The 24,798-nt window shown below is 43.3% G+C and overlaps 1 protein-coding gene across 5 annotated transcripts in view; it reads right to left on the bottom strand.

Moving 5' to 3' along the window:
* klc4 (kinesin light chain 4) overlaps positions 1 to 24,798 on the bottom strand; it is a 55,758-nt gene that overhangs the window by 17,154 nt on the left and 13,806 nt on the right. For 3 of the 5 annotated variants that reach the window (XR_013815856.1, XM_079807905.1, XM_079807904.1), the window contains exons 4-13: positions 24,227 to 24,296; positions 19,523 to 19,751; positions 18,338 to 18,425; positions 17,556 to 17,657; positions 13,274 to 13,447; positions 12,962 to 13,061; positions 11,862 to 11,911; positions 10,826 to 10,893; positions 3,619 to 3,727; positions 3,382 to 3,501 (exon numbers count right to left, since the gene is read on the bottom strand). Coding sequence is in view for 4 of the 5 variants with exons in the window: in XM_079807905.1 (XP_079664031.1) it covers positions 3,382 to 3,501; positions 3,619 to 3,727; positions 10,826 to 10,893; positions 11,862 to 11,911; positions 12,962 to 13,061; positions 13,274 to 13,447; positions 17,556 to 17,657; positions 18,338 to 18,425; positions 19,523 to 19,751; positions 24,227 to 24,296 (1,110 nt within the window). In the remaining variant the exon portion in view is untranslated. Of the gene's footprint in view, positions 1 to 3,381; positions 3,502 to 3,618; positions 3,728 to 10,825; positions 10,894 to 11,861; positions 11,912 to 12,256; positions 12,853 to 12,961; positions 13,062 to 13,273; positions 13,448 to 17,555; positions 17,658 to 18,337; positions 18,426 to 19,522; positions 19,752 to 24,226; positions 24,297 to 24,798 lie in introns of those variants that run through there. The other 2 variants (XM_079807906.1, XM_079807907.1) reach the window with 2 other exon arrangements.

Here is a 24,798-nt window from a genome sequence, read left to right as displayed (position 1 = left end):
GTCTATGCTAATAGGGTGGAGTCAGTCAGCAGTTGTGGGCAGGGTCTATGCTAATAGGGCGGAGTCAGTCAGCAGTTGTGGGCAGGGTCTATGCTAATAGGGCGGAGTCAGTCAGCAGTTGTAGGCAGGGTCTATGCAAATAGGGCAGAGTGTGTCAGCAGTTGTGGGCAGGGTCTCTGCTCAAAATGACTTGTTCTGAGATACTGCTTATAGGGATTTATAGGGATTAAAAAAGAGGAGTGGGTGGATTTTTACCATTATAGGGTGGTTGTGTACACACACTGCCAACACACATTTATGTTCAAACACCATATAAAGTGTATTTTGCATAATAGGTCCCCTTTACATTTTGAACTTCTGTTTTATGATCACAGATGTTTAATTGTATGGTAGGTTAAACATAGCTTTTGCTGAACGTAGTTGAGCATCAAAACATGCAATGTAATAATAGTGTGAGTGGTCAGGGTTTTGTGGGTGAGGAGAGAATGACTGCTATCGGTGAGTCACATATCACTGATGTCACACAGGATATGACATCTGCAGGGGACAACGGCCACTCTGGCACATGAACAGGCTGCAATGCAGCATTGACCACCACAGGCTGTCTCAGTGGTTAAAGTGACATCAATCCCACAGAGAGCAAACACGGCTGCATTAGTGTGCAGTACCTGCAAAATTCAAGCTTTAAAGACCCCCCGTGGTAAAAAAATATAGTTTTTAATATTGTTTATATGTCTATGTGGTGTTTTTAATATGCTTTCAGAAAAACCATGTGCAAATTCATAAGTCAACACCATTGCTGAGTATTTTCTCTTTAAAACTGCAGTGAACCAAAGACACGGTTTGAAATCGCTGGTGTTTCTGATGTCACAAACTATCTTGTAACCAATCATGTCACAAGGGGGGTGGGGCTTTAGTATATCATTAAGTATTCTCTGAACCAGGGAGTCTCAAGAGAAGCAGGTTATCCTGGGATATTTTTCTGTTGATATGAAAAATCGGTTAGATTTAACAATATAGCGGGTGTATATGCCTTTCTCCACTGACGTTCTGATGTTCAAAGCGTTTCTAAGGATACTGACTGATACTGAAGTCACAACGGGAACATGGTAACATTAGCAACTCATGTTTAATAACATAGTTATCAACGGAAATTCGCTCAGATGTTCACGTGCCATTTGTCTGTTCAGACCCATGTGTCATAAATGTCAGATGGGCTGAATGAACATGCAAATCCACTCAATGACAGAAGGTGGCGCTTATGAAAAAGCAGAAACCCACTTTCTTCTTCTGTTGTTCACTGTCGATAAGCAAAATAGCCTGTTTGTGAGCACCACCAAATCATCATTTTATGTAACAGCAGATGCTCCAATACTAAAAGTGCGTGACTGAAAGAGCAACTCAAACTAATTTTCTTCAGTGTGATGGAAAAGAAAATCTCTACATAAAAAAATCTGTCGCAGACAGCATGAAAATGTTCTTATCGATCAGCCCAGACACATCTAGTCGTTCATTTGAATTGGTTATCTTATTGAATGTTAAGCCAGCAAACATTATCCTCCATGTAACGATTCTCAGGAGATGTTTTGTGGGTAAATGTAATATTTCTCAGGGGAGCGCAACAGTTTTATGAGAAAACAAATGTTTTGCGAGTGAACAAATGTTTTGCAAGCAAACGCAACGTTTTTTTTGAGGAATGCAATAGATTAGCAAGAATGCAAATGTTTTGTGAGAGAACGCAAACGTTTTACAAGCAAACACAATTTTTCGTGAGGGAACGCAAAAGTTTTGTGAGAAAACGCAATGTTTTTTTCCAAGGAATACAAGTGTTTCCTGGGGAACGCAGTAGTTTTGGTGAGAGAACATACACAATGTTTTGTGAGATAACGCAATTGTTTTGCGAGCAAATGCAATTTTTCTCTAAGGGAACGCAACAAATTTGTGAGAAAACTCAAAAGTTTTGTGACCAAATGCAATTTTTCTCTAAAGCCCGGAACACACCAAGCCGACGGCGACGAACTAGTGGCGACAAGCATCTGGGTTCAAAGTTGCCCTGACACACCAAGCCAACGCTCGACACCCGGTGGCCAAGTAGCATGTCCGTTCTGCACCTGCGTAAGAGGAAATACCTTTCTGTACCAGCAGGTGGCAGTAGCTGAACAGCCAATCAGAATGATCAGATGGCCAGACTGACTGACGAGCGCCGACGGCGATTCAACATGTCGAATCCGCCAAAAAATAGCCAGCGGTGCGGAACACACAGAGAAAACTTAGTTGGAAGACGCACGAAAACTGCCCGACCGTTGGCTTGGTCTGTTCCAGGCTTAAGGGAAAGCAACAGATTTGCGAGAAAACGCTAAAGTTTTGTGAGCAAATAAAAAAAATTATCTGGGGAACAACAGATTTGTGAGAAAACGCTAAAGTTTTATGAGCAAATAAAATTTTTTATCTGGGGAACACAATTTGCGAGAAAACGCTAAAGTTTTGTGAGCAAATAAAAACAATTCTCAGGGGAACACAACAGATTTGCAAGAAAACGCTAAAGTTTTTTGAGCAAATAAAAAAAATTCTCAGAGGAACAACAGATTTGCGAGAAAACACTAAAGTTTTGTGAACAAATAAAAAAAATTCTCAGAGGAACACAACAGATTTGGGAGAAAACGCTAAAGTTTTGTGAGCAAATAAAAAAAAATTCTCAGAGGAACACAACAGATTTGCGAGAAAACGCTAAAGTTTTGTGAGCAAATAAAAAAAATTCTCAGAGGAACAACAGATTTGCGAGAAAACGCTACAGTTTTGTGAACAAATAAAAAAAATTCTCAGAGGAACACAACAGATTTGCGAGAAAACGCTAAGGTTTTGTGAGCAAATAAAAAAAAATTCTCAGAGGAACACAACAGATTTGCGAGAAAACGATTAAGTTTGTGAGCAAATAAAAAAAATTCTCAGAGGAACAACAGATTTGCGAGAAAACGCTAAAGTTTTGTGAACAAATCCAATTTTTCTCTAAGGGAACGCAACAGATTTGCGAGCAAACGCAATGTTTTTTTTCGAGGAATGCAATCGTTTTGTGAGTGAACACAAATGTTTTGAGAACAAATGTTCTCTGGGGAAAGTAACAGTTTTGTGAGAGAACTCGAATGTTTTTTGAGAAAAAAAATTTCAAGGGGGAATGCAAAAGTTTAGCATTTTTTTTGAGCGAGTGAACATTTTTCTTAGGGTAAGCAGTAGTTTTGGTGAGAGAACGCAAATGTTTTGCAAGTTAATGCAAAAACACTGAAATAAATAGGTTCCTTCCATCTCATATTTATCTGTCACCATGTCCCCTGACAGGTTCTGTCACTTACAGCAGCTGTGTTATATATTATTCACTTAAGTTACCCCATTCCACTCCACACTGCCCTCTTCTCCGGCGTCATTGCTGCAGTCGTACTTCACGCTGGAGATCGATGCAGTGCTCCTCCGCCTCTCTCCATCTCTCTGAGGGTCCAATGCCGCTCCCTGACACACACACACACACACACACACACACACACACACACACACAAACACACACACACGTTACAAAGACATCATGTTTCCCAACATGCATCACTAAAATGATTATAGATGTTGCACCTGTTTGCGGGACCTCATGGCACACTCCTCGAGGGTCTCGGCTGCCTCTATTTTACCCTGCTTACGGTACAGAGCGCCCAAGTTCCTCAGCGTGGTGTTTACCGTGGGGCTGTGCAGGAACACACACACATGCATACTAGCATCACTTTCATGTGTGTCATCAAATTTAATCAGCAGCAAAAATTACTAAAATTAAGTCCATAAAGTGTTGCAGTATTATTTAAAGGGGTGGTAAAACACATTCTTTTGAAGGCTTGATTGTGTTTGTGGGGTGCACTGTAACATGTGTTCATGCTTCGATTTAAAAAAAAATATATTATTTTTCATATATTTGACCTTTATTCTACACTGCTCTGTCCCTCCTTGTAAAACGGTCTGATGCTTTCCGGGTTGTATGAAGCCAGTCCCTCAAAAATACGCAATGGGCTCAGATTGGTTAGCTGGCCCAGTGTGTTGTGATTCGCTAACCGCCTAGTGCACGTTTGTCGGAAACGTCACGCCCCTTACCTTTACCGGTAGACTCTGCTTTGGCAGTATTAGAAACAATGGCGTCAATAAAACCATATGAGCCCGAATCAGACCCAGAACATTTTAGTGAAGATGATCGAGCAGAACCTGTTCATTCCTCAAGAGTAAAGACTGCGGGTCTATAGTGATCGCTACTGAATGGCACTGTTACTTTTGTATTTTTAGAACGATTATAGCCAAATATCTGTCGCAAGAACTAACCCAAAACGAACACTAAGCACTGGCTTTACTAGTAAGTTAGCCAAATCACACACAGAACCATGTTTAGCATGCCTGTAGATAAACAATACATAAAAGCTCTAATCAAAGAATCATTTACACTAATGCCAAGTTCGCTGTTGAGATTTTAATGTTAGTGTTTGTAACGTTAGGTGTTCGTCGGATAACGTTAAGTATGAATGAGCATTTAACAGACTGGTTTGCAGAACAGCATTGTCATCTGTTTACTTCCTTGCTACAACCTATTACAGGAAAACACATCGATGAAATATAAATCAGACTTACAGGTTGTGGCCCGTAAACAGCTTCTGTTTGTAAATCCAGCTTTCAGGACAAGCCGTTGTGCATATCCTAAATTGAACTCGCGAAAATGGTGGAAGTTTTCCTCCGTGAAATGTGCAGCGCGCGCGTCGTGCATCCACGCACTGGCAGTGTTTGTCTCACGCAGCTGACATTGTTCAAATCCGGCATTGAACTCGCGAAGTTTGTGGAAGTTTTCCTCCGTGAGATGTGCTGCGGGAGCCCCGCGCGCGCCTGTTCCCCTCCGTCTCAAACACACATGTGCATATAACATGCTGTATGTTAAACGCTCTGCAACGCACCCCCGTCCCACAAGGAAGGCTGAACAATGCAAGTACCCCAGACCTGAAATCCGGATGAAAATAACAGCGTTTCCTTGGCATCGCGGCAACAACACTCCAGCCTAACTATACCACAACAGCGCCGCGATACAAAATGGCCTCACCCCCCCTTATTTAATATTCTCGGAGGAGGGGTTTATGTAAATATTGGGGCTGGTGATGTCACCAACCCTGGAGGAATGTCTGTAGTCGCCTGCTGGCCGTTTGCTGTAGTCCTTAGAAACTGATTTCTTTAAAAGCAAATATCTCCCTTTGCTTTAAACTTTGAATGTTGTAACTTTGCAGATGTTGTTTATGCTCAAGCAGCAACATTACACGCTAGCTAAAGTTAGGATAGTGAAATCGTGGTTTACCACCCCTTTAATTATTACAGATTTGCACAGTGCTTGTAATCTTGAATCAAAATAACTTCCCCTCCCTCTTGCAGTGACTGGTGTGAGGGCGGGGTAACCTGTCACTCACATGAGATCAACCAATAGCAAACCATCAATTTCCTTTAAGCGGTTTCCGCTGAATGAATGGCAGAAAACTGCTCGGGTTATGTATATAACCCTTGTTCCCTGAGAAGGGGAACGAGCACTGCATCGAGACGACACTTTGGGGATGCTCCCTTAGCATCAGCGAATCTAAAACCAGAATGCCAACTAGGCCAATCCGATTGGCGTGCGTGATGACGTAACCGTGACGGCATACCCGGAAGTATGAAAGGGGAGCTGGAACGTAATGTCGGCAGTAATTGCTCTGAAGCATGCGCTCCAGGCGCGCCGAGGTGTGGCGTCGAGATGCAGTGCTCGTTCCCCTTCTCAGGGAACAAGGGTTATATACATAACCCGAGCTGTTCCCTTTCGAGGGAACTCGCACTGCATCGAGACGACACTTTGGGGAACGAATCCCAACTAGGCCACACCGAAGGGTAGCGCCTGCCCTAGTGTGAAGCCAGAGACCGGGCACAGCTAGGACTGGAGCACCCTCGCACCAGGCGTCGCAGGGAGATCCAGGCTATAAAACCTGATAAAGGTGTGTGGGGTAGCCCACCCGGCCGCCTCGCAGATATCCTGCAAGGGGACCCCAGAAAGAAGGGCCACCGAAGAGGCCATGCCTCTGGTGGAATGAGCCCTCACGGCCACAGGTGAAGGCAAACTGCGCACCTGGTAGGCCATGGTAATTGCCTGGACAATCCAATCCAATCTGATTGTCTGAGTAGACGCAGGCAATTCCTTCTTAGGTGAGCCAAAACACACCAACAGTTGTTGCGATCTCCTCCACTGTGCAGACTTCGCCAAATAAACTCTAAGAGCCCTAACCAGGCAGAGTAGGTGAAGCCTCCCCTCTTCCGCCATCACGTGAGGCAGAGGATGGAATGCCTGCAGAACCAATGACCTGACCACCCTTGATGGCACCTTAGGCATGTAGCCTAGCCTAGGGTGTAAGATCGCCTTTACTCCTCCCAGGGCAAACTCCAGGCAGGTTGGCGTTACCGCCAAGGCCTGGAGATCTCCCACTCTCCTGAGAGAGGTAATGGCGAGGAGAAAAGCCACCTTAAGGGTCAGGTTCTTTGGTTCAGCTGACTCCAATGGCTCGAAGGGGGCCTCAGCCAAGCCTTCGAGAACCACTACCAGGTCCCAGGTTGGAACTCTGGAATGAGCCGCAGGCCTCATCCTCCGAGCCCCACGGAGGAATTGTACAACCAGCTGGTGCCTACCCAAAGGCCCATCACCCATAGGAGTGTGGAAAGCCGCAATGGCAGCCACGTACACCTTGAGTGTGGACGGGGTAAGCCCTGCAGAGAAGCGATCTTGGAGGAACTCCAGCACTGAAGCCACTGGGCAGTTAACTGGGTCCACCTCACGCTCCCTGCACCAAGTGGAAAATACATTCCACTTGAGGCTGTACAGTCTCCTCGTAGACGGAGCCCTAGAACTGAGTAAGGTCTCTATCACCTCTGCCGATAGGCCAGCCTCTAGGTACCTGGTCCCCTCAGGGGCCAGACCCACAGGTTCCAAATCTCCGGGCGGGGGTAAAATATCGTACCCGCCGCCTGAGACAGGAGATCCCTCCTCAGAGGAATCTCCCACGGCTGACCTGCTAGCAGAGCTATGATATCCGAGAACCAAACTCGAGTCGGCCAACGGGGTGCTACTAGAAGTAGGCTGACCCCCTGTCGCCGGACCTTCTCTAGGACTCCCGGGAGCAGAGCAATCGGGGGAAATGCGTACAGACGCAGCCTCGGCCACGTCTGAACCATGGCATCCAGCCCCAGCGGGCAGTGGGACGTCTCTCGAGACGCAAACAAATCCACTTCCACTGGGCCGAACCTCTTGCATATGGCCTCCATCACCTCTGGGTGGAGTCGCCACTCCCCGGGCCTCAGCCCCTGCCTCGACAGGATGTCTGCTCCCTGATTTTGGACCCCCGGGACATACATTGCCCTGATGGACAACAGTTCCCCTTGGGACCACAGGGGGATTTGATGCGCCAGTCTGCAAAGAGGGCACGACCTCAAACCCCCCTGGCGGTTGATGTATGCTACGACAGACATATTGTCTGTCCGTATCAGGACATGTTGGCCGCGGAGGTCCGGGAAAAAGCTCCTGAGAGCTTTGTAGACCGCCATCATCTCCAGGCAATTTATGTGCCAGGAGGAATGACGGCCCTCCCACGGGCCCCTCGCAAAGCGGCCGTCCATGACCGCGCCCCAACCAGTGAGGGAGGCGTCTGTTGAAACGGATTTCCGGCAACAGGACGCTCCCAACACTGGCCCCTGGGACAGAAACCAAGGTTTCTTCCATATGAATAGGGAACGAAGGCATCTGCGCGTTACCCTGATCATACGGAACGGATTCCCTCTGGGGGAAAACCCCTTGGTTTTCAGCCACCACTGGAGGGATCTCATGTACAGCAGGCCAAAAGGTATTACGTTGGACGCTGCTGCCATGTGCCCCAGCACCCTCTGAAAGTGCCTCACAGTGATGTTGTGGCCTAGCCTTATTCCTGAGACCATCGCCAGTATGGTCTCGACTCGCACGGGAGACAATTGTGCCCGCATCGTCGTCGAGTCCCATACGACCCCGAGGAACGTTGTCCTCTGGGACGGCGTCAACACGCTCTTTTTCGTGTTGAGTCTCAGCCCCAAGCACCTTATGTGGGCCAGAACGACATCTCGATGCCGGACTGCCATATCGTACGACTGGGCCAGTATGAGGCAGTCGTCGATATAATTCAGCACACGGATGCCCTGAAGTCTCATTGGAGCCAGAGCTGCATCCATGCACTTCGTGAACGTGCGTGGGGAGAGGGCTAGGCCGAAGGGAAGCACTCGATATTGGTACGCTTCACCCCCGAAAGTGAACCTCAGATACTTCCTCTGATATGGGAGGATGGAGATATGGAAGTATGCGTCCTTCAGATCTATCGTGACGAACCAGTCCTCGGACTGGATCTGACTCACGATCATGGGAATGGTGAGCATTTTGAACCTGAAGCTCCTCAGAGACAGATTCAAAAACCTCAGATCTATAATCGGACGCAACCCTCCATCCTTTTTGGGAACTATAAAGTACCGGCTGTAGAACCCGGACTCCCTTTCCAGCGGAGGAACACGCTCTATGGCTTCCTTCACTAACAAGGTTTTTACTTCTAGTTCCATTACCCGAACCCGCTCGGGTACCACTGTAGTCCAGTACAACCCCCTGAATCTTGGAGGAGGATGACCGAACTGCAGTCTGTAACCCTTTTCTACAGTACGCAGGACCCATGTAGAAATATTCGGAAGGCATTTCCATGCGCCGAGATAATCTACTAAGGGAACCAGCCTCTCGAGGCTGGCGTCGGGTGTTACACGGTTCCCGTTCCCAGCCCCCTGAAGCGGCTGACCGGCAGGAAGTAGTTTGGAACGATTCTCCGTGTGCGGACGCGCGAGCTGCCCAGCCGCAGGTCTTTCCAGAGGCAGCTGGTTCAGCATGCATTCGCGGGAAATCGATGTGGCCCGAAGCGTCATAGTCGGCGGGATTACCACATCGATTTCCCCAGAGCGCCGCGGAGGAAACAACCTCGGTTGTTCCTCCACGGGGGGGACCGCTCTTAGAAGCCCTGCCGCAGCTAGGACTTCTTCCCAGCAGCCTTCCGCGCCTGAAGGACGTTCCGTAGATCGCCCTTAGGAGCGGAAGACTGCTGCTGAGAGCGTCGCCTCTGTTGCTAGGCTCCCGGGGGAGGGGCTCTAGATGCGACGCGCTCTAGATGCGACGCTCTCTTTTTGCACCTTTCGGTGCGAGGAGCTGGATGACGGCTGAGGCTGCCCACTAGGGCCAGCCTTCCCAGGCTTTGAGCGGCGAGGGAGGTACTGGTGGAAGGCTGCTGACTGTCTCTTCTCCTCCTGGTGTCTGGAAACGACGGCGTTAACCGCGTCTCCAAACAGACCAGAAGGCGAGATCGGGGAGTCCAGAAGGAAAGATCTATCCTTCTCCTTTATCCCCAACAGATTCAGCCAGAAATGTCTCTCCACAGTCACCATAGAAGCCATGGAGCGGCCGATAGCGCGGGCCGTCTCCTTGGTGACGCGGAGAGACAAATCTGCAGCCTTCCTTAGCTCCAGTATATCCTCCGGAGAGGGACCCTCGCCCTCATCAAGCTCTTTTAGGAGATCGGCCTGGTAGGCCTGCAGAATAGATAGAGTGTGCAGGGAACTACCAGCCCGACCAGCCGCCATATAAGCTTTGCCCACCAAAGATGAGGTGTCCCGACAGGGTTTGGTGGTCAAAACCGGAGCCTTAAGGGACGATGCAGAGTCGGGTGAAAGGTAGCTCGCGAGAGCTTCCTCCACCCGAGGCATCGCCCCATAGCCCGCCTCGCGTGCCCCCAGAACATTGGAATAGGGCACCTCGGTGTGTAGATCCGGGAAAAAAGGCAGGCCCCGGCGAGGTGTTTGGACCCGGTGCGAGAGGAACCGGTCATCCAGCCTACTGGGTGGCTGGATTTCCAGAGCCTCTTGTGGCCAATTGATGTTTAATTTCGCCACCGCCCGGGTCAACACCTCGACCAGCTCCTCTTGGGCGGGTGGATGAAGCGATGAAACAATTCCTGCTTCATCCACCGCCTCGTGCCCATTTCCTCCGGCTCCTCGGAACCGGAGAGAACGAGCACCGGACCTCCCACCCCGGGGGAAGAAGCCGCAGAGCGGGCTTCCACACGGGGAGGAAGATCCTCGGAACTGTCAGAGGAGGATCGGGAAAGTGCTGCAACAGTCCCGAAACCCTCTGACAAGTCCCGCTGTGAACCCCATGATCTGCGACGCCGAGCCGCCTCAGCGACCGCGGGTCCAGAACCATGGGGCTCACGAGGCTGGCCGGCCTCATCAAACACGGCCAGCCGAGAGCGGAGCACCCTGAGCGTCAGCTTCTCGCAATGCTCACAAGCGGCTCCCTCAAGAGCAGGTGTGTATCCGAGCCCAACATGTAGCAAGGGCAAGGATGCACACACTGCTTAAACTCTCTCACTTTTTCACACTCCATACTTTCTCACACACTTTCACTGACGTACAACAATAAATAGACAGACAGTTTTGACACAGAGCGCTATGCTGAAGAGCATTAACTGCCGACATTACGTTCCAGCTCCCCTTTTATACTTCCGGGTATGCCGTCACGGTTACGTCATCACGCACGCCAATCGGATTGGCCTAGTTGGCATTCTGGTTTCAGATTCGCTGATGCTAAGGGAGCATCCCCAAAGTGTCGTCTCGATGCAGTGCGAGTTCCCTCGAAAGGGAACTGTTTTCGCTGTGTAGTAAGTAACTCTGGGTAAGTGCGGCTGATTTTTCTCACCTGTTCACCTTGCAGGCTTTGTACCAGCCGCCATATTCTCCACAATGATTCCCATCTGCCAGCTTTCCCTGTAAGAAAGAAGAGGAGGAACACACACACAACACAGAGTGAAGTTTCAAAATCTTCTCAGCTGTCAATCATCTAGTCAGGTTTGCAGTTAGGGAAACTATGTTTGCTGTAAATACACATACAGTGGGTATAGAAAACATTTATGTCAAAATATTTACAGTACTTTCAAAAAAGAGAAAGTTTTGGAAAGGCACAGGGAATCCTTTACATTCTCTAGTGGCCTATTCCAGGGGTTCTCAATCTTTTAGATGCCACAATCTTTTCTCATGCGAGCGACCCTCATCCGAAAAAATAATTATTTTTATGTATAAAGACCCACTGTATACTGTGCAAAATAAATATTATAATTGTGTAAAATATTGTTTGTAAAATATTTCATTTTTTCTACTCACTATTGTGCTGTACTTAATTATTTATTTGTTTATTTTAATCTAATTATTTATTTTGTAATTCATTTAAATACTCATTTATTCACATACATATAAATAAATATTTTTTTTATTTACTTATAACATTTTTATGCTTATGTTTATTTAATATATATATTTGTATTATTTATTTATTTTATTCCATTTATTTATGTTAATCATAATCTTTTTTTTAAACATTGTTTTTCTCTGAACATTCCAATAGACTCTGAAAACCCCTGGCCTTGTCAGATTCTGATCTAAATCTGTGGAATTTTTTTTGTCTGTGTGTGTGCGTGTTATTGTGTGTAAAGTTAGTGTAAAACTAAAATTGTGTTTTCAGTTCAGGCTGCAACAGAAGATGAATATTTTATGTGTAGTGACTTAGTATACCCACTATATCAGCCGCACACATGAGTATGAGCATATGAGCACACACACATACACACACACACACACACACACACACACACACTCTCACACACACTCTCGTACACACACACACACTTACACACACTCTCTCACTCATTCACTCACACACACACGCGGCACAAACCTACTTTGCTCTCTTCTCTTTCCTCAGCGTGCATCCAGATGGGTTTATTTTCCGCTGTAGACACAGAGAAACATGTTCTGCTACTGGAGTCGGTCATTACACAATACCAGGGCAAAATCACAAACAGTTCCTGCCAAATAATCCAGTTACTACTGTAAATCGTTCTCATAGATTTTGCAAAGCTTGCAGGGTATCACTGTGCTACAATATTCTGATCTCTAGATACCACTCGTTCAATCCTTACAAATGTAGGAGTTTCACCGTTAAGTTTATTACTCGTTCAGATGGGGATATTACAATAAGTGTAATAGCTAAAGTACACTAATCTTCTTAAAAGTTCATGAACATGCACTAAAAATGTCAAGTTCACAAAATAAATTTAGCATGAACATCAAGAAATCAAGAAAAAATAATCAAGTGGATTTATTGGAGTGCAAAATCAACATGAAAATGATTCAAATCAAACAATAGACAAATTGGCCTGTTCTGAAAAGATCTTTTACATAAAAAAACATAAAAAATGACAATAAATGATGAGATTTTGAAAAGAAAAGAGTGACAGAACAAATGACAGTTTACACAGAGAGATCGAAAACTTCCAAGAAGCAAACGAGAGGGAAATCACAGATACAAACCATCTGTTGAGATGTTCGTACACTAAAGTTCTTCGCACTTCTGCTTTCACATTTATTTTTGAGACGTTCACAGAGAGTATGTTGCTTGGCATAGGCAAGCGGCTCACTAATATAGCGTTTATATTCGAAAGACAATTCATCTTCACAGAAAAACATACATATATGGCAGGACAAATACTCATAACATTTACTCTCCAAACCCTGTGTCTCTTGTAAGAAGTGTGAATTAATCCTATATGTCCATGCTAATAAAAAAATGTTTTATTGGTTGTGCTTGTTGCTGGATTTCTGTGAATGGAAGTAAACCACAGGTCAGGTGCGCAGAAGGGTCACGATATGCTGAGGTCATCAATTTCTATCCTTCAGCAATGACAATAGTTCAGTTTATAATGCCGCCAGACTTTTGTAAGAAAGCATGCAGTCTGTCAGCTATGAATAAAGAAGTGCCATGATCAAGCAATGATCGTACCATCTACAGAGCCGAACTCTTTCTCATGGGCGCGCGTCAGGATCTCTTTGTACAGAATCTCAGCTTCCTTGTACTTGCCCTGTTTCAGATAGCATGAAGCCTGCAAACGAAATGAAACACAATTAAAATGTATGATGCTTGAAGAATCTTACAGAACTCAAACTTTTAAACGGTAGTGTGTCGGTATATAATAAATACAGTGTAGTGTGTGTAGTTTGGACTGGACTTAAAAGTAGTGTTTTACACTGCAAACAGATCTCAAACAATAAATGAGGCTGTTTTATTATCAAGGTAAGTGCTGATTATATTCACCAGGTTGTTTTTGGTCTTGGCGACATTTGGGTCATCAGGTCCGAGTCTTTTCTCGTAGATAGCCAGAGCCCTGCAGTAATAATACTCCACCTCCTCGTACTTCCCCTGATTCTGACAGAGCAGGGCCAGATTATTCAGCTGCTTGGCCACGTCCGGGTGGTCCTGTCCCAACACCTGAGCAATGAAAGAGAGTGAAATAATAAAAAGCCCTAAAAAACTTCAAAGTGAAATCAAAGAACGAACTTTTCTGATGTCAAAAATGAAAAAGAAGTTGGAGTTTGTTTTGGGAGTTCGAAGCAGCTTGACTTTCCAGAAAACGTAGACATCTCTGAACTACCACTGTTCCAATTCAGTCGGACTGATGTCATAGGGTCCTGTCTGGGAGCCCACTCACCTCCAAGTGGTTCACAAAATGAACTAATGGACATTGTCCAGTAGGGTTGGGTACCGTTCACATTTAAACCGGTGTACCGGTACCCGGAATTCGGTACCGGTACCCAACAGTACCTTTTTTCGGTACTTTAGGGATTTACATCAATAACTATAAATAACCTGTAAGTCAGTTACAGAAGTGTTATTGACATTATGCCAGAGCTGCCCTGGTCTCTGTCTGCCATTGTCTGTGATGTTTGTATACTGTAATATTTACTAGATAGTAAGCTAGGTACTTAAATTTAATTAATAAAAACAACCATATTATTTTTTTCTTTTTAATTTCATTTCTATGAAAAGATTTCCCACAAATTATGTGCTGTGCATTTTCTGGTAATCAAATGAAGACACAAGACATTAATTGAATTTATCTTTTAATATAATTAAACTTTTTTTGTCAAAAAAAGTTCTGCACAACGGAGTTTTATAATTAAAACATTAAAACTGAATTTTTTTAATTTATTACTTAAAAAATAAAGTTTTGATTATTATAGACCTTTTTCACAGACTGTGATGACGCGTTTTAACGGTCATCAATATCGTAAATCCTGCAACGTTTTTTGTATTTTCATTTTTAAAAATATGTATGTACATTTATAACACTAATACTTTGTATTTTATTACTTTTGCATCAAATTACAATAAACAAGTTACCGCTGCTGTGAGGGTGTTTAGTAATAGCGTCAATAGAGACAGAGCATCATGCGTCATAATCTGAAGACCACGCCCACCGGGGGGAAAACAATCGAACACTCTCCATTGACTTTGCATTGCGTGAAGCTGCATCCTTGTCATTTCGGACTTATAACAAAAAACAGAACAATGTCTAAAAGCGGATATGTGACAAAGTGTACAGCAAACAAGCTAAACAAAACCCACAACCAAAAAGCCAGAAGTTTTTATAAGCTATTGACCCAAAAAACGAGCGTTTAAGGACAAAAAAGTGGATACAGGCCATTGAGACAGAGCGCGACACGTTATATTACACTGAGAAGTACACGTAATCAGCGACAGGAAATATCAAATATAAAACTGACATTTGGATATTTGACTTAACAGTGACAACATGTTTACTGCACACATAGGCATACTGAGACATACTGAGTGTCAGGATCCCAAAATGTATCCATTCTTCCTGCTGAAGCGTCACGTTTTACTGCCTTTATCCACTTTTGTCTCCTTAAACTCCTTAAACTTTTGGGTCGACAGCTTATAAAAACTTATTTCTGTGTTTTTTAGCTTGTTTGCTGTACACTTTGTCACATATCAGCTTTTAGACATTGTTCTGTTTTTTGTTATAAGTCTGAAATGACAAGGATGCAGCCTCACGCAATGCAAAGTCAATGGAGAGCGTTGGATTGTTTTCCCCCCCGGCGTGGGCGTGGCCTAAATACGCTCTGTCTCAATGGGAGTGATGGTAAAAATTAACATATTTCTCTCTTTTCACTGCCGTTATCAATCTCACTCTATTTTTTCCCTCTTTTTGAAAGTTATTTAATCACTACTGTGGCATTTTTCTTTTGCCATGTAAGCAAATGGGCACACAAAAAAATATTTAATGTATTCTCTCATTCACAGCTATAATATTTAACCCAACTATGACGAATTCCGCTCTGAGAAACCCGGAAATGTGAAAAGGGTCTATTATTACATTTGTGTTAGTATTATTAATTGAGACATATCTAAATTCTACTGTACAACAGTGATGTATTTGTCAAGATAAACCAGACTTTTATTTTGACGGGTTGCCGTTCCTTTGAGTTTCTTTGTTTATAATATGACGGTAGTTTTTCTCAAATGACACGGTAAAATGTTTGTGCGTTCATGTCCTCATATGAGTCGACAGAGATGGAAACATGCGACCGTCATAGTGAGCGCGAGAGTGAGAGTGTGTTTGTGTGTGTGGGGTAAACCGCGCTTCTACGCATTCATTCGCACAGAGACACGCATGATTTGTATTTAAATTGTCTTTTTGCGGTTTAATATTCAGAGACGGTAGTCTATATCACCAGATGCGTTCTCAGGTACCGAAATTTTGTACCGATTGATTTAATGTGAATCGGTACTCGGTAGTACCGACGTAATTCGGTCGGTCCCCTTAAAAGTACAGAGTTCGGTACCCAACCCTATTGTCCAGTGAGATTTGCATGTCGAGTCACACCTACCCAGACATATGGGTATAAATAGGACCAGCATTACTCACTTCATTCATATTTTGCTTCAGAGCCGAGCGGTTGCACAACGATTGCTCAAATCCAATCTTCCTTCAAAAGAAAGAGCATTTCTGCAAGAAAGAACATTTCTAGAGAGAGCAAACAGCTATTTTAATTGCTTTAATTGCTTGCAACTCGTTGTGGGATCTCTCAGGTGCATTCCACTGGTGTCTGCATCCGTTTCGGCTAAGAGCAGTTCCCTAAAAGAGCAAGCACGGGCGTTCAGCGTCTGAGGATGCACTGCCTCCTCACGCCTCCCTACCCATTTCCTCATGGGACCCACAGAGCCAGGTAAGTGATCCACAGGCAACGCCGCTACTCCGGGACGCTCTGCTTGCAGGGTTGGGTCCCAGCACTACTCGCTGCCCCTCCGCAGGTATGCCTGTTGTTCCTTTGTTGCCACTCGTACAGAGCCTGGGTTGGCTCATTCAGACTATGCGATTCAGTTCTTCAGGCATTCCCCTAAGTTCAGTTGCATCTTGTTTACCTCAGTGACAGGCAAGGACGCCCCTGTCCTGCGAGATTGCAATCCTCTTGGCGAAGAACACAATAGAGCCCGTCCGCATTTTGGGAATTCGCGGACAAGGACGCAGAAGTATAAATTAAAATCGATGTGTAGCCCACAGCGTAGAGGCTACACCGCAGGTCCGACACAGAAGTATAAATCAGCCTTAAGTCATGTCTCTCCCATCCGGTTTGGTATGGAGGACTACCCCTTCGGGTTTACTTAGGGCGCTGGGTAGGTTACGACATTGTGAAAGCAGATGCCAAAAGGGCATGCAGCAGTTTGCCAGCATCTGCATTTCCAACACTCATAACACAGTTCAGTAACCATGCCGCTTTTCATAGGGACCCTATGACGTAACGGTGAACGTGACTTACTGAATGGGAGCGTCTAGGTTACACATGTAACCCACCGCTGAATTGCCAGTATCCCTGTCTCGGCTCCTCAGCAAAACATGAATTAAGTGAGTAATGCTGGTCCTATTTATACCTGTTTGTCCAGGTAGGTGTGACTCGGCATACAAATCTCACTGGCCAGTGTCCACCGTTACCACTTGGAGGTGATTGGGCTCCCAGGGGATACCCCATGACGTCAGTCTGACATAACGTCTCTGTTCCCCCCTTCCCTTGAACAGGGGTTACATGTAACCTTGTCTGTGGCGATGATGTAATAGGTGGGTGTGGCTCTGAGTATGCTGCTGTAAGTGGGTGTGGCTTTGAGGCTCTGCCTTATTTGACATGGAAATCTTCTCGGGTTCAAGTTCTGTCCCCTGGTTCATCAGACGCGAGTAAAAACATGAACACAATAGAGAGCTGCTTTATAGTGGAAACTGTTGTACTAGTTGTTATAGTTGTACCCAACACTGTTTTTTCATATTTAATACTGTAAAACTGCTACTTTTAAGCAATATATTGAATATTGTCTGTAAAGTGCTGAATAAAGTACATGACCGAACTGCAGAGTTGGTGCAAACTTCCACATCGCTCTGATCAAATGCTGCGTTTACTCATTGGGGCCTTTACAATACTGACTAACAAGTCAGAAAAGACATGTTTATTTAAATATCATATTAATCAGGAGACAAAAGGGGCTTTTGTACCCCAACAAACAGGCCAAGCATTTGTGATAGTACCTTCTCTCTGATCTCCAAAGCTCTCTTGCACAGCGGTTCTGCTTCCTTGTATTTTCCTCTCTTTCCATACAAGACCGCCAGGTTGTTGAGGGTGGCCGCCACCTGGATTAGTTACGAAATACAGACATTTTTTACCCAGCTGCCAAAAATACGTAATGCATTACAGGTAACACAAGTTACGTAATCAGATTACTTTTTTAAGTAACTTGTAAAGTAACGCATTACTTTAAATTTTACAACAAAATAAACACAAAGTTACTTTGTTTTCCCATTTATTGACTGACAGCTCTCCATGTTAAAATAAATCGTGAGTAAGTGCAGAGGCGTAGTGTGTGTGTGTGTGTGTGTGTGTGTGTGTGTGTGTTCGAACATGATGGTTATTGTAGATCTAGACTAAATGTGAGCAGGCATTTAAAAACAGATTCAGAATTCTTCTCAATCAATAAAAAATGTGAAACTCAGAAAATGACGCAAACCTGCAATAATTAAATATGTTAAATTTCACAAATATACTTTATTTAATCTCATTTTATTAACTAATATTTTTGCTGCCTGAACCTTGATGATCCAATTCAACTGTACTAATAAACAAAGCCACATATGTGTTTAATTTTTTTGTTTTTATTGCTGAAGTAAGAGTGTTGAACTTTCTTCTCCAGTGTCCTAATCTTCTTCTTCAACGCAATAAGTTACTTTTTTAGGGAGTAACCAAATATTGTAACACATTACTTTTAAAAGTACTTTCCCCAACACTGGAAAAAAAAAAAAATTGTGTTACTTACAGCTGGGTGGTCATTGCCCAGGGTCTTTTCTCTGATTGACAGGGCGTCATTGAGGAGATGGGCTGCTTCCTTGTATTTATTCTGGTCCCTGAAAAGAGTGAAAAGAAATACAATAAAGTCTTATTTCAAAAGGCTTATTTCAGTGGGCAATCTTCTTTTGATTCAATATTATGTATTCGTTTTCCATGCCAAATTAGCAAAAATGGCAAATAGAATTGTCAGTTTTTGACAGAGGAGGCTAAAAATAATGATTCATTTCAAAAATAAAAAATCTGAAATAATTAGAAATGTATAGAATGTTTGAGTACATCCTCTGCTGAGTTGAAGAAGCTGGTTAACCAACATGAAAGTTGGTTGACCAAGGGAGTCTTGCTGGTTAAAGAAAGAAAGTACTGTCCTCATTCACTCGCAACAAATGACTTTATTTCTTCAATAGAATACCAAAGGAGAAACTCTGAAAAAAAATTACTGGTTGCTTTGTCCATGCTGTTACAAATAATGGGGACTGGGACTTGAATATGAATTTGCAAATATGAATGTGCAAATATGAATGTGCAAATATGTGCTGCGCGCTTTCCTCAACAACAAAATAAACATACAACAAAAATAACAGTGGCATCTGATCATAGCGATGTGGATGTTTGAATGAGCTCTGCAATTCACAATCCAGTTACGTCACGTTTATTTATATAGCACTTTATACAATAGATTGGTTTAAAACAAGCAGTTTTACAGTATTAGGCATTAAAAATTGTGACAGTGTTGCTTTCAATTAGAAATTCAACTTCAATAATGTAAAGCATCTCTCCAGTGTGTCCAATGTTTTTACTCATGGACTGATGCAACTAGCTTTACTCATGCAACATGACTATAGCACGTGAACACAGTAAACAAACAATATTTCCAAGATACAAAACACTTACAGTTACGGTCTCCTCCTGTTGCTTGATTGCTTCAAGTAATTGAAGTCATTATTTGTTCAATGAAAATATTGACATCTGCTCTAGCTGTGTTGGACATTTTAATGAGGCTTTTGTGTCCTGTATGATGCTTGAAAGTGGCCATTTACATATTTTTCAAAACGTCTCCTTTTGTGTTTGTATAACTAAGAACATACAGGTTTCGAATGACATGCGGGTGAGTAAATAATGACCAAAATCTGCTTCAACATGAGCAAACACACACCTGTAGACCAGAGCCAGGATGTTGAGCATGGTGGCTACATCGGGATGGTTGTGTCCAGAGGTTTTCTCCAGGTCCTCCAGAGCCTGTTTGCAGAGAGGCACCGCCACCTCGTACCGGCCCTGAGCTGCGTACTGGATCACCAGGTTATGTAGGGTCCTGAGGCGGGCTGGGATCTCATACCCACCCTGCTGCGCGGCAGCAGCCGCTGCGCTGTTGTGCTGGTGTGAGACTGAAGGGGACGACAGAGAGAAAAGATTGCTTGGTTTCCATACAGAATTTAACTTATGCGCAAAATTTCCATCCAATGGGCCTCATTCATGAAACACGAGCAGAATGAATTTGTGTGTAAATCGTTTGTAAAGCCGCTCTGACGTAAATTTTCGGATTCACGAAAATGTTCGTATTTTCAAAATGTTAATTGGTTAGTTTATTTGCCCCGTCTTTAAAAATGTTTTTTTTTTTTTACTGTTCAACGTTTGGTAATAGGCAGCGCTCATCACTGTCACTTTTTACCACGCTGTCCAATCACAGCGGAGGAGGGGCGGGACAAAAACTACACTGACCAATAATCCCACTTGTACACCTACTGAACAATAATAATGGAGAAGTTAATACTGCATTTTTTATATTTAGTAATATTCTTTATTATGAAATACTAGTAACACATTACTGCCATTGATGTTCTGTATCATAGCAACCAAAGTATCTCAGCTGGAAAAACGCTGCCCTTGCAAAGCGCTTTAAAGCTGACCGTTTTCAGAAGAGCACTAGGCGTTTTTTAGCTGGCTAAAAATGCTTTGATGGACACACGATAATTGAATATGTATTACTAGGCATATGGCCAAATAGTCTCTTTAGCATTTATGTAAAATACTGGAGCCAAACCTGAGAAAGAAGGCTTCCAGAAAATTTCACAGCATTCCTGGCCACGTCATTTGCATTTGTAACTCATGGGCGGGGATTATGCTAATTATAAATGAGCGTGCACATGAGTCCTAGAATGTTTGGCATTCATTAATATACACACGTTTAACTACCGAATCCGTGGTATACGAAGCGTTTGTGAATCTGGAGGAGAGTTTTCGTAAAGGTTTATTTTACGCGCAAATGACTCATATATTAATTTGTATTATTAATTAATTTACTCATATATTTACGAAAGTTTCATGAATGAGGCCCATTGTGTTTAAGAGAACAAAAACGCCACTTTCTAGGAAATTAGCGCCAAATATCGGTAATAAAAATCGGGGAAGCCACTCTTTTTTCGTACATTATACATTTCCTGCGTATCAGAGTGACAGATGAAATGCAGTAACAAACGCTGCCAGGTTATCTTGCATTCAGAGGCGGATGCCTGATTATTGTGAACACAATCATGTGAGACTGAATAAATGAGCTTTCCATTGATGTATGGTTTGTTAGAATAGGACAATATTTGGCCGAGATACAACTATTTGAAAATCTGGAATCTGAGGGTGTCAAAATCTAAATATTGAGAAAATTAAGTCGTCATCTTTATTTATATAGCGCTGTATACAATGCCGATTGTTTCAAAGCAGCTTTACAGTGATAACAGGAAAATAATGCAACAGAATTTGATTCGGCTGTACAGCCGCTTTGGAGAAAACAGTGATGTCATCCAGCTCAGTTCAGTAATCATATAGTGTGTCAGTGTGGGCAGATCAGTAATATACACTCACCTAAAGGATTATTAGGAACACCATTCTAATACTGTGTTTGACCCCCTTTCGCCTTCAGAACTGCCTTAATTCTACGTGGCATTGATTCAACAAGGTGCTGAAAGCATTCTTTAGAAATGTTGGCCCATATTGATAGGATAGCATCTAGCAGTTGATGGAGATTTGTGGGATGCACATCCAGGGCACGAAGCTCCCGTTCCAACACATCCCAAAGATGCTCTATTGGGTTGAGATCTGGTGACTGTGGGGGCCATTTTAGTACAGTGAACTCATTGTCATGTTCAAGAAACCAATTTGAAATGATTCGAGCTTTGTGACATGGTGCATTATCCTGCTGGAAGTAGCCATCAGAGGATGGGTACATGGTGGTCATAAAGGGATGGACATGGTCAGAAACAATGCTCAGGTAGGCCGTGGCATTTAAACGATGCCCAATTGGCACTAAGAGGCCTAAAGTGTGCCAAGAAAACATCCCCCACACCATTACACCACAACCACCAGCCTGCACAGTGGTAACAAGGCATGATGGATCCATGTTCTCATTCTGTTTACGCCAAATTCTGACTCTACCATCTGAATGTCTCAACAGAAATCGAGACTCATCAGATCAGGCAACATTTTTCCAGTCTTCAACTGTCCAATTTTGGTGAGCTCGTGCAAATTGTAGCCTCTTTCTCCTATTTGTATTGGGGATGAGTGGTACCCGGTGGGGTCTTCTGCTGTTGTAGCCCATCCGCCTCAAGGTTGTGCGTGTTGTGGCTTCACAAATGCTTCGCTGCATACCTCGGTTGTAACGAGTGGTTATTTCAGTCAAAGTTGCTCTTCTATCAGCTTGAATCAGTCGGCCCATTCTCCTCTGACCTCTAGCATCAACAAGGCATTTTCGCCCACAGGACTGCCGCATACTGGGTGTTTTTTCCTTTTCACACCATTCTTTGTAAACCCTAGAAATGGTTGTGCGTGAAAATCCCAGTAACTGAGCAGATTGTGAAATACTCAGACCGGCCCGTCTGGCACCAACAACCATGCCACGCTCAAAATTGCTTAAATCATCTTTCTTTCCCATTCTGACATTCAGTTTGGAGTTCAGGAGATTGTCTTGACCAGGACCACACCCTTAAATGCATTGAAGCAACTGCCATGTGATTGGTTGATTAGATAATTGCATTAATGAGAAATTGAACAGGTGTTCCTAATAATCCTTTAGGTGAGTGTAGTTGAATATTTAGTGTCACCAACTGAGCAAGCCAAAAGCCAAGGGCAACAGAGGCGACTATGTCAAGGAACCAAAACTCCATCAGGTGACAGAATGGAGAAAAAAAACCTTGGGAGAAACCAGGCTCAGTCGGGGGGCCAGTTCTCCTCTGGCCAACGAACAAACAGTGTATGATTACACTGTGAAAAGGTAAGTACAAACATTTATAGTGTATAGTTACAGTTAAAAGATTTTAAGCATGAATTCATATTGTCGCTGTCTTGCATAAACTTTGTATCTCTAGATTTTCTTAATTTTTTCCCCTTCATAAATCATTACTATTGGTCACATCTCTCTGTGGGTTTTGAAATATTTAACCAATGAAAAGTATTAATAATAGCTTGTTACTAAACTTGGCTCTTTTAACTGTCCATCAAACCTCACAACTCCGCCCACCTCTGTCAGGAATGAAGTGGCGTGCTATTTGGAGACGAGAGAGATCTCTACTGGTTTACAATATTAGGGTAAATAAAGAACTGGTTCTTTGAATAAGTACAGCGTTTTCTTTACTCAAGAAACACTATATATAAACTAATGTTATATGTGTTTGAGGAGCGGGGAAGAGTGTAGCATTTGTCATCGAGTCATAGCCAATACTGTCTTAAACAGCCTTTGTGTAGCACTTCTTTAATCACATGAGATTTGGGCCAAATGTGAGTGCCCACATAGCTACAGTAAACATTATGACCTGTAAGTTGATGAAAACGTAATGTGCTTGCTGCCTCGGATGTGGCTGTTAATGACAGATAAAGTGTCTCTGACATTCTCTGAATAATTCCCTTGTCAAAAACCTCATAACTCCATTTGAGCTTGATTTTGGTAAAATGTTCATAATATAGAGACATATATACATTAATTCATTCATGTAGGTTATTTCATATTTGTTGCTTGAACTTGAAACTGTGCTGCGTTTCTTCTGATAAACTGGCATGCAGTTTTCATAGTCCATGCGATTAGACGATTTGCCCACCCTGTTTTATGAAGGCCCACTTGTCTGAACATTTCTGGCCTCGCCCTTGCTGGAGGGAACTAAGTCATTTCTGATGACAGACTTTGACTCAGGCAATAGAGAATGACCAAGCCAACATTTGAGATGCTGCGATGCCATTGGTCCGCTAGTTAGTCCAGTTATCCAATCACATCCTCTGTTGAGGCAAAGCCACCAGAGTTTTTTGTTGTGCATTAAGGGATTTATTCAGTAAATGTGTTTCCATCATAGCTTATGCACATGCCTTCTTATCAGATAAAAAAAAAACTATCCACCAATTATTATTCATCAATTAAGCGAATATGTGCATTTTATGAATTATCATCTTGGCATTTCAATCCAGTGCTTTTTTTAATGTGATATCCCAAATCATGTGCATAAAAATAGGTGGATATAAACATAGCTACTGTTAATATGGAAAAAATGGAATGTATGGTTTCACCAGCCCTGTCCAAAATGCCATGTCCACACTTTGGTAACACAACGCTGCATTGACTGTTGGGAAGTAGAACCAATGGCGTCTGTAACAGTGCAGGCTTTGCAAAAGGCCATGAGATGGCCAAGTGTGATATACAGTGTCGGTTGTGCCAAGTACCAAATGTGGTACCCACAAGTGACTGACAAGCATTAACACCTGTGGTGCATTAATGTCTCGATAACGATAGCCAAAGTCAATGTGACCAATGAAATATACCAAAATATATCAATAAAATACATGTAATGTAATGTAATGTAAGGACTATTTCGTGTCATTTCCTTACCCTGGTAATCTTCATCATTGGGAAACAAATCGTCCAGGGCATCTTTGGGAGTCTCATTATTTTTCTCTTCCTAAAACAAAACCCAAGGAAAAAAAGTTACAGTTGAAACCATTTAAATATTCAATTTGGCATAATTATTATTTATAATCAGTCTGTGCTGTCTCATAATGTATATTTCACAGTGAATTTCTATAGTCTGTCCATGGATGACTGTCTTTATAGCCTCTAAATGTTAATGGATCCATTAATTCAGGAAGTAACAGCATGAAACATCTTTTCATGAAATATAAATGGCAAGCCGGAGGCAACTGTCATTTGAACAGATAATGTCCCACAGCACAAAGAGAAAAATTAAAAACATTGGTCTGCAGTAAAGGAGAGGACGTCCTGTTTCCCAGGGAATACAGTTTAGTTATTCATCACACGGTGACGACGAGGCGTGTCTCCTTTGTAACATCTCCATCCAGCATAACAAGGCAAATAAATCAATTCTGGCTACACACAGGAAGAAGGATATGGCTCATCTCCCAGGAAAAGGCAGGCTACAGCATCAGTTTTTCCACTTATAAGTC

This window comes from Gobio gobio (genome assembly GCF_949357685.1).
Source record: "Gobio gobio genome assembly, chromosome: 24".
Lineage (NCBI taxonomy): Eukaryota > Metazoa > Chordata > Actinopteri > Cypriniformes > Gobionidae > Gobio > Gobio gobio.
Note: the sequence above shows the minus strand (reverse complement) of the source record. Positions and strands in the feature narration are given on the sequence as shown.